We start from the raw sequence: 10701 nt of genomic DNA, 5'->3' as shown, positions 1-10701 counted from the left end.
AGGTGTCGCGGCTGCCCCAATGGGTTTGTGACCTGTTACATGAAGACAAAATAAAGCACAGGAGAGAAAGAAGGATCATTGCATAATAGGAACACTGAATATACTGGTATGAAGAGCAAGACAGTGCTGATCAATATATGATTTTTATGCAAATAAACTACAAACACAAACCCAAGTCTCTATTATGTGTTCACCCCTCTTCCTCCTGGTCCTTTTGTTGTCTCACATTTCTATTTATTATATCCTGCTATAATAATAGTAATGTCTATAGACTCATCTGTCTTGGCTCATCACTGATATTTTTTTCCCCACGTGACTAGTATTTACTCCAGTCATAACAGGAAAAACACAGTTTAGAATATTGTAAAATTCTACACTGAACTGACCTATGATTTATCTGTTTTTTCAGAACGCACAGGTTTCACCATCCGTCCTGTTGCTGGATATCTGTCACCCAGAGATTTCTTGGCAGGCTTGGCATTCAGAGTCTTCCACTGCACTCAATACGTTAGACACAGCTCAGACCCTCTGTACACCCCAGAGCCGTAAGTTTGTTTTATTTCTGTGGATAAAAGTTAAGTATTCCCACAAACCTGTCGTTTAGCACCCATATTTTAAAACCAAAAGTGTCTGTAGTTAGGGTTCTACCTACATAATTGAATACATAGGCAAGAAGGGTCCAGTGCTCAAATGTGCCAAGGACCTGTACCTCCCACTGATTTTAGTGACATTTGTGGGTGCCCAACACAAAAGAAAATCATGCTGCACATTTATAGGTTACAAGATTTGCAAAAGTGCATAGCATTGGCCTAGTGTTGTTCTTGATGATCAGTGGCAAAGGTCCCACTGACATTAATGGGAGCAGAGTTAGACTGACTTTGGGAAAATCTCTTTCTACAAGTGGATTTAAGAACTTACATCTTTGGATGAAAATGGATGTTAGTTGAGTTAATGATACAGTCAGTCATTAAGAATGGAATGCAATATATTTGCCTGTCTTTCAGATCTTAAATCATTTTGATGTTCTTAATGTTTCCATATAGCACAATTTTTTTGGTTGGATGGTGCTGCTTTTTCACTCTTGGGAAGAGAGGGAAAGGTCATCATGGCACAACTTCCACTTTGTTTCTTTAACAGCGATACCTGTCATGAGCTTCTAGGTCATGTCCCGCTTTTGGCTGAACCCAGTTTTGCTCAGTTCTCCCAGGAAATTGGTCTGGCATCACTTGGGGCATCAGATGAAGCTGTTCAGAAACTGGCAACAGTGAGTGTCCCAATCTCTGGCAACATGAATCCTGTTTGCGTTTGTACCCAGCATTCTACAATTGCCCATTCTGCATTTCCTTTCCCATGAAAGTACTTGCTGGCTTTGTCATTGGAACCAAGTTTATCCCTGTATTAGTTAATTATTTCACTTGTTCTGTCTTTTCTGTACCATATCTATGCTAGAACAGAAGCAAAAGTTTTTTTTTTTTGAGAATATTATGGTTAACCAGGGAGAAATATAGTAAGTGCAGTAGTGTAATAAGGGATGGGTGATCAGGGCACCAGCCTTAGGTGATACCTTAGAGATGGAAGAATGGCAGCTGCTGTCACAGCCAACCTAGCCACCACAGCTTCCACAGCCAGCCTACCCGAGGCCCCAACTTTCCGCCCCTGCTGCCACCTAAGGCACAGGCCCTGGTGGTTGAGCCTTTGAGTAAGTGGGTTTGAATGCATTGAACCTTGAGGTTCGTGCCCTTCAGGTCAAAACCCCGTATTCTGTTTCTTTTATGTCAAGGCTTTTTTCATAGATTTCATAGATGTTAGGGCTGGAAGGGACCTCGCTAGATCATTGGGTCCAGCCTTCTGCCCAAGGGGCAGGAAGTTGGCTGCAGTCAAATGGTCCTAGCACAATAGGCATCCAAGTGCTTCTTGAAAGTGTCCAGAGTAGGTGTTTGCATCACTTCTGGAGGGGAGTCTATTCCAGGCTCTGGGGACATTGACAGTAAAGAAGTCTTTTCTTATGTCCAGCATAAAACGGTCTTCCCAGAGTTTGTGACCATTAGATCTTGTCTTCCCTTGGGGTGCCCTGGTGAACAGATGTTCTCCCAGATCCTGATGCACACCCTTTATATATTTATAGGCTGCCACCAAATTTCTCCTGAGCCTTTGCTTCTCCAGGCTGAAGAGTCCCATGTCCCTCAGCCTCTCTTTAAGGCCTGTTCTCTTGTCCTCTAATCATGCATGTGGCTCTCCTCTGGACTCTCTCAAGCTTCTCCTCATCCTTTCTAAGTGCAGAGCCTAGAACTGGATGCAGTACTTCAGTTGCGGCCTCACCAGGGCTGAGTAAAGTGGGAGGATGACTTCCTAGGTCTTGGTTGAGATGCATCGGTAGATGCAAGCCAGGGTTTTGTTTGTTTTGCCAGCTGCGGCATCACGTTGGTGGCTCATGTTCATGTTGTGGTCAATCTTGACCCCCAAGTGCCTTTTGGTCGTGGTGCCAGTGAGTGTAGCACTGCTGAGCCTATAAGTATAATGTGGGTTTTTTCTTCAAGGCAGAGCACCTTGCATTTCTCAGTGTTGAATGCCATCTTTCAAAGTCAAAAATCAGTGATTTTTTTTTTTCCAGAGTAATTTATGATAATGTGTGGAACTAATCAGAAGGAAATGCTGTTGCCATGGGATGTATGTCTTTGAGGTTTAATTGTGAGAGGTTTTTTCCACATGACAAATCACCCTGACACATGGACATACACACAGATCTCTGAATACCTTTCCAGAAATATTTTAAGGAAAAAAAATCAAATGGATAGGATTTGAGGGGGGGGGGGGAAACAACAACAACAAAAAAACCCCCGAACCTCGGCATGAATTAGCTCTTATTACAGCTAAATTAAATTCCTGTAACTTTTCAGTAGTATCATAATTAGACCACATTTGAAAATCTTACTTTTCGCCTTGCATACCTCTGGAATCCCCAAAGCTAACAGACTAAAGTGCACATTATCAGATTTTTCTCCAATAACCAAACTACAGAGAAAACAAAATTTTAAGCCTGATCCTTGTTCCTGTTTCTTCATTTGATTTTACTTTTTATTGGCTTAAGTCCTGTCATTTGCAAGGATTCTTTTAGGCTGACTGCTGGTTCCCTAAGGCAGTTTCAGCAGGATGCTTCAGAACATTTGTGTGCAGATCTGGATCTCAGTGCCCCTCTTGAGATCAGCTCCTCTGCAAGTCTTGGATAAGAAGCTTTAACTGTAAAATCATTTAGTCAAAGAATCAATTTCAGTGCTGCTCTATCTCTCTTCATTTTGGGCTCGTTCCCATTTAATACTTTGTGAAAATTAGGGTGATCTTGACCCTTTTAGTGATCACAGCCCCCAGGCTAAAACCCTCTGGCCTGATCTACTTGATTTACAAAAGCTAGCACATTATTAGCTGCACCTATATTAAAGGCTATTTTTTTCTTCTCTTCTAACTCTTCTCATCCTTTGTTTCAGTGTTACTTCTTCACTGTAGAGTTTGGTTTGTGCAAGCAAGATGGACGGCTAAGAGTCTATGGAGCTGGTTTGCTCTCTTCTATCAGTGAACTCAAGGTAAGAATGGGAAGATAAACCCCCCTTTACTCTTTCTTTCTTTGTTTTCACCTGATTTTTTTTTTTTTTTTCTGTGAAGCTTACCTTTTGGAAAGTGTTTATTTTGGCAACTCCTAGAGACCTCTGATTTTTAAGGGAAGTTCATGTGTAGGTAATCACTGGAATTTTTGCGTTTTGATGTTTGAGCCTGAACCTCTACAGTTCCCAATGACTTCAGATGGAGTTGTAAGTGCCCTGTAATCCTTAAAATTGGGCCTTGAGTTGCTGTGTTGTCAATATACAGCAACCCAAGGCTTTTTGAACCATGCCCTGCTAACATTCATCTCCATGTAGTAGCATCCTACTATGTAAGCTATCCCCTGGGCCTGAAATTCAAATACACTGACTTGCTCACATAAGCAAAATACTACACAGTAGGCACGTGTACACAAGACTTTTACTGTGGAGTCGCCTAATTCCACAGTAAATGTCTCAGCATCTACACATGTGGCCCTATTAGGCTGCAGGAAACTAATAAACTCTGAAGCAGGGTAGTACTTATATTTACAAGTACTACCCGGCTGCAGAGTTTTTTGTGAGCAGCAGCACACATGTAGATGCAGATGGGTTGGCTGGGGCATGAGGGTACTTCAGCGCAGGGGCTGCCTGCTGACTAGCTCTGTACTGAAGTATCATCATGTCTGAGCCAGCCCCTCAACAGCATGTTGAACCAGGCAAGAGCCATGCTGGGCTGGCAGGCTGGCTTCTGGGTCCTCCTGCCAGCTGGGGCTGCTCTGACCTGGCTCAGTATGCTGCGGTCCTGGTGCATCCTCAAATGACGCACCTGAGAGCAACAGTCTGGTGCAATAAGCCCTGGAGTTTATTGCTCTGCATTAATTGAATGTGTAGACATGCCCAGTGAGAACAGAAATGGCAGAACATGGCTCTTTAAGGTTATCCAGTTTCCTAAGGGTTAACTAGTGCTAATCAGCTGACATAACTCTTAAACAATGTAATATAGAGATTTAATACATACATGGCATCACTTGATCCTCCCCAACTCATTGTTTCTATGGCTTGATCTTCCCTGAGGATTGTTTTGGTGTCAATACTAATGTGTAGCATAATGGGAGATAATGTTAATGTTTTTGTTTTATTAATGTAACTGTCTGTTTCCCAGCATGCACTCTCTGGCAATGCTAAAGTCAAGCCCTTTGATCCAAAGGCCACCAGCAAGCAAGAATGCCTCATTACCACTTTCCAGGAAGTCTACTTTGTTTCTGAAAGTTTTGAAGAAGCAAAAGAAAAGATGAGGTATAGTTTGTTTTATCTGTCATTTACTGAAGGTCAGGCTTAATTTGCTGCATCTGCCAGAAAAAAAAATCCTTCAAATTTTTTTTTATAATAAAACTTTATTACTTTCCACTTGGCAGAATGCTGCTGTTTGGTATTTGCTTTGTTTTATTATTGTTATTATTATTATTATTATTATTATTATTATTATTATTATGGTGATGCCACCTGAGCAAACCCTATAGCAAACATTAATCTATAGATGCCCACAAAGAGTAGAAAAGGTAATGTGTACCAGACACTAATCCATCTGATGGGTAAGGAATTGGCAATAAAAATATCTAGATTTGCTTTCAAGTGCCACAAGTCCTATTTGGTGGCTTATGTGGGACTTAAAGTGGTGCATTAACTATTCTTTTGGGTCTCTGTCCGGGGGTGAATTTCTCACCATGGGGCATAAAGAAAGAAATGATTTTTAAGTGGTCTGAGGTCCAAGCCATATAGGGGTTAAGAGGTTGGAAACAACAGCTAGATCTGATCCTAGGAATAGAGGAAGGGCATAATACAGTGCACAGCTGTACATGCTCGCAATGACCTCTTCCAATAAACTTCTGTTTAAGTTTGGCTTCCCTTGCCACGGACAATTTAGGTCAGCTTATTAGCCCATGAAATAAAAGGGGGTGGATACCTTTTCCAGAGCTATACAAAAGATCTATAACAGTTTAAACTTTGGGGCCATGATGAAAGTAATGTTGGCTGTAGCCATCAGGCCAGATTCTGCTGTCAGTTACATGAACATAAATCTGGAATAACTCTGTCAACTCAATACAAGGCTACAGAGCAGATGGGGGGCCAAGGTCCTGGTACCCAAGAAGGGGCACAGCAAGACAAGCTGGAGGCCTGAAGTAGATGGGGGCCAAGGGCCTGGTGCCAGAGGACAATTGTTGATAGGACAATTCTCATATTTATTTTAGTTTTCCATGGCTGTAATGCTATTAACATCAGTGGATTTACTCTGAACTAGCCTATAACCTTTTTTTGTGATGGGTAGCAGCTGCATGAAGTTACAGAAGATCTGTTTTTAGCAAGAACTGAACCCAGCTGCTCAACTTTACCGAAGCACATGCAAGACAGTTGCCCATTGGACTGGGACTTGGGGAAATATGGGTTCTATTTCTGATTCTGCTGTTAATATGTTGGGTGGGTTTGTGCAGTCATTCCCATGCTTTGGATTTTCCCCACTGAAAAATTGAGAGAATGACACTGAAAAAGGCTATGAAAGAGCAGGTCAGAATTAGTAAGAAGGAAAACTGATTTAAGTTGTAGGTCACTAATGTTGGCTTTTTTGCAGAACCCCTGCTCCACTCCCTTATACACCAAGAAGTGATGATTGGCTTACTGTTTTTGGCTGAATTTAGTTGAAAAGTTTTTTTTCTTTTTTTTTAATTGAACAGGGAATTCGCAAAAACCATCAAGCGCCCATTTGGGGTGAAGTATAACCCATATATACAAAGCATACAGATCCTGAAGGACACCAAGAGCATCGCTAGTGTGGTGAATGAGCTACGCCATGACTTGGATCTTGTTAGTGATGCCCTTAATAAGATGGGCAAACAGCTGGAAGTTTAAGTCAATGTATTGCTGTCAACCTGTCACGTTCAGTAATTCTGTCTGGGGTTTTTTGGTCTTATTATAGGCACAAAACTATTGTAAGCACAGTACATATAACCCTCTTCTCTTACAATTTGAAAAATCAATGACTGATAGGAACAATTCCTTGAACTTAATACTTTGTGATCCTCCATATAAATATCATCGGGAAAGAAACAAGATGGATTCATCCTTGGAAAGCTTGGAGTAGGAACATTAGAAATAATCAGGATAGATAGATCACTGGGCCAAGTACTCCAGTATCTTTGAGGCAGCTGGTGCTGTCACAGATGTGGAAAATAAAACAGGAAATTATGGGATAATTCCCCAGGAAACTTTTTCCTCTTACCCCCTTCCACCCCATCTCAGTACTCAAAGGTTTGCTTATAACCTGAGTCATCATGACAATCCAGACCCAAAATTGCTAAAAGAATAGTGTAACGAAGGGTAGACAAAAGGGGCATCTGCCTTCCGTTCCGAGTTGAGAAGGCCACCGGAACTGCCTCCTATCCCCATGGAGTCTGTGCCCCAGTGGCCAGAGCCAACCCATGGCTTATTAAGCCTCTGTGCTAAAAGCTCATCAGGAAGAAGTTGCAGTGTTTCAGACTTCCCTTTCATTGGCTGTGGTTGCACCAAAACAATATTGCTGGTTTGGTAAACTTATGTGATTGGTAAGCATAGTGATTTGGTACCCATTTTATTACACCCTCAGACTTGTAGTGGACAACTGTGCAGTGTGAAATCCTGGACCTATGGTCACCCTAGGCACAACTTCTGAAGGCAGGCAGTAGTGGAAATGCCACCTGCCTCTTCTGGAATAAGTCCCACCAAATTGTAGCTAGCTTTGTAGTTGCGGGAAGATATAGTTACACCTACCTACCTACCTACCCGTTACAACTGGAAATGACTTTTTCAATATCCAGCACACCTTCTTCCACGTGAAGCCAAGTTATTAAATAACAGCCACATTACAGGCAATTATCTAGTACCACTGTGCATAGAGAATAAGTGTCTCCAACTGCTCAGCCATGTAACTGATCTTTTCAAGAAGCATAAAGTTCTGTCCCTGTTCTCTTTATGTCCCATTAAACCTCTGGGAATGGGAGGGTTATAAGCATTTGGTAGAATGAGGTCCTAAGCCTTTGCAGCTGAAGGGTATGTATTCTAATATGCTTTAGCATAAAAGAACTGTTAACCCCTAGAGAGTATTCTGCTGATGCGGAAGGCAGTATCGGGTTGAAATGGCAACACGAAGAAACAGTGAGGTCGTTGAACTTGTGTGCAGTCAAAGCAGCCTGTACATTTGCACTGGGTCACCCAGGCACAGTACCTAAAGTGAAAATCTATTGATGAAATAAGTAAATTAAGAGGACATTACACACATTAGTAGGAAATCCCTGAAATGCACAGCCTCTTTATTAGCATGCTTGGAAATGAGTCATTGCTACAAATGCCTGGGGAATCCAGACAACAGTTGTAGTTGCAAAAGTCTGTAAATTCACTGGAATAGTGGAGTGAAATTGACTTCAATGAAATTGCCTTTGATTCCCAGAAACAGGTTTAAGTGGGACATAAATGCTGTGTGGGCCTTGTGCTATAGACCATATCTGCTCATAAGTACGGAACAGCCTAAAAATTCCCAAGAGACCCAATTTTAAATATTTTTACCTTTTTAATAATATCCATGTGACTTGGTTTTTATACCATTTTAGTTAGTACATTTACTTTTATAATTTTTTTTTCTTTTTAATGTAGGACCATAGTTTTGCTACAATTAGTCTGACTTAAATTACACTTTTAAATAGTCTTCAGGAGTTTCACATCTTTGAAGAAAAATCAACTTGGTTTAAACAGGTGATGTGTGTGGGTATATGTTATCTGCTTATGCAATAATGTTTTGTGCTTACCTTTTTGGTAAAAGCAGTTTGGATTATTGTATGTTTTAAACACAGAAGATAAAATGTTTCTTCAAATTGTCTATCTGTATTATATATGGATTTTCAAGTAGAAAACAGCATACTGAATTCCTACTAGCATCTAGGTCTGTAGTCCTCAACATTTTTAGACTCGGGCCATCCTTCAGAAAATGCTTGTTTCTTGACTCTGGTAAAAGACTACGGCAATTCTTTTGTTGCAAAGACCTCCACATAGACCATAGTAGGTCAGAATGTTTTTGACACTATTGATTCCTGCTTGAAGTCTTTGGGTTGACCTTGTGAATTATATGGAGGTATTTACATACCCCACAATATTGCACATCACCCTTAAAAACATCTCATGGCACCCTGGTTGAGAATTGCTGACCTAGGTTTAAAAAATTCTGAAAGAATGTCATTGTTCCTACATTTTATGATTGTTTTGTTGCAAATACAGGAAACAAAATGTTATTGGTAATACATTTAATATATAATATGTTTTCTGGTTCTAATGGCATTATCTGGTTTCACTATGTCTAAACCTGCTATGTAGAACAGTAATAACATAATTAAATATTTTTAAATACAATGGATGGATGCTTTGAATATTGGAAAAACAAAAATCATTGGCTTGTTAGCATGACATGTAATAAAAATAAAAACAGCCTAATGCAACTGCCAAGCAATAAACAAGAAATGGCCACTTGTGCTCTATGGGTTACATTGTTCATGGAACAATTCAGCTTTTCCATATTCGGTTTTGCACTCAAATGCAGAGGCATTCCCTTTCCTTTGATTGACTTGAAGGAAATTGCATTATGTTTTTGAAGACAGAATTGCTTTCTCGTGTCACCCTGATTTAACCAGTGAGAGGTGAGGATTGTAGAATGGGGTTGGTAGACCCTTCAGATGGACTCTGCACCTGTTAATGTCAGTTGGGCCTGCACTAGCAGGCAGATGCATCTGTACAGAGCTTGCTGCAGGTTTGAGATATCTGGATGTTAGCCTTTTGAGGCAGGGACTAGGCTTTCCTGTCTGTGATGAAGAAATACAGCATTTGTCACCAGCTTTAATGAGAATGAGATCTGGCCCCTTATACACCTAATCTGCCACAGCTGTAGTGCCTGCATAATTATTTACACACAAGCAAAATACGTGCAAAAACACCTATGAAATCAGCATGAAGCATTTTTACATTCACTTTCACAGGTACGTGTTGTTAGCCTGGGTGCTCTGCTGAACTCCAGAGGCTCACCATTTGTCTTCTAACTGATTAGATAAGTCTTCATATGCTACTTTGCACATTCTTCATCTTGGCTTTTGTTTTTTTGCCTTAGCCTATGAATCCAAGAGCTGTCTCAGTATACTGCTGCCACATGCTTGTTTCGTTAGTATACCTAACTTTTATTAATGTTTTTAAAGCAGAAGCTGAGCTTGTGCATGTCTTCCAAAGAAACACAAACATCTTACCTGTTATCATCATCATTAACATGACAGGCTTAATTCTGGGCCCTTCTATGCCCCCAGAAAAAGAGGTGACCAGCTGCAGATATCCTTCCTTGAATGCATCTTTCTCTGAAGCCAGCAGGCCAGTGCTTCCCACAATATATCATGAAAACGTTTAGATGTCAGGGGAGATGGTCTGTAGATTGTAATACTTTCTCTTGGTACAGTCAGGCCAGGACCTCTGCTTCCCTTTCTGGCAGGCATCTTCTTCCCAGTGGACTGCACAATACATTGACTGCCAAGATCTGCTTCAAAAATACCTGCCAAATTTAGTCAACGTGTGTCTCTTTGCGGGTAGAAATAGCAGCGAGCACAATATGGGAATAAAAAGTTGCATTAGATAAGATCGTTGTAAGCAAATCATCTTGGCTACAACAAAAGGCTTAGCCAGGCTCTGGCTTGCTTTTATTTGGACTAACCCAATCAACTATTCAAAACACATCAACAATTTGCATATGACCCCTCCCCACCAGTTTATAACCTCTCGTGGCTCCATACTGCCATTAGAGGGGCTAGAGAAGGGCTCCAGGGTGCTGGGCGCTTCAAGCTCCCTAAAGACTTGCCCTGTCTGCAGCGGGGACCAGCAAACCTAGGGATCTGCAAGGGGAAGTCGACTGCGCTTTTGTTTCTTTCCTCCCCCCACCCCAAAAAATAAAATCAAGAGGACTCCGAGGCTGCAAAAGACGGGGCGGGGGGAAGATGCCAGGTGTGGAGGCTGCCGTGTGATAGCCACATGCAGAGCCCCATCCTGCGGCGGCACTCGGCGGGGGCGGGGGCGG

General features: G+C 41.4%; 1 protein-coding gene across 1 annotated transcript in view; it reads left to right on the top strand.

Annotated features, from left to right (window-relative positions):
• The window catches only part of TPH1 (tryptophan hydroxylase 1), a 27921-nt gene extending 18918 nt beyond the window's left edge, over positions 1-9003 (top strand). Inside the window, exons 7-11 of the mRNA XM_019519676.1 lie at positions 410-545; positions 1138-1264; positions 3483-3578; positions 4738-4871; positions 6305-9003. Of these exons, the coding sequence (XP_019375221.1) occupies positions 410-545; positions 1138-1264; positions 3483-3578; positions 4738-4871; positions 6305-6479 (668 nt within the window). The 3' untranslated portion in view covers positions 6480-9003. The remainder of the gene's footprint in view (positions 1-409; positions 546-1137; positions 1265-3482; positions 3579-4737; positions 4872-6304) is intronic.
• Positions 9004-10701: the final 1698 nt, after the last annotated feature.

The sequence above is a fragment of the Gavialis gangeticus genome, unplaced genomic scaffold (genome assembly GCF_001723915.1).
Source record: "Gavialis gangeticus isolate Ggan-Ray unplaced genomic scaffold, GavGan_comp1, whole genome shotgun sequence".
Classification (NCBI taxonomy): domain Eukaryota; kingdom Metazoa; phylum Chordata; order Crocodylia; family Gavialidae; genus Gavialis; species Gavialis gangeticus.
Note: the sequence above shows the minus strand (reverse complement) of the source record. Positions and strands in the feature narration are given on the sequence as shown.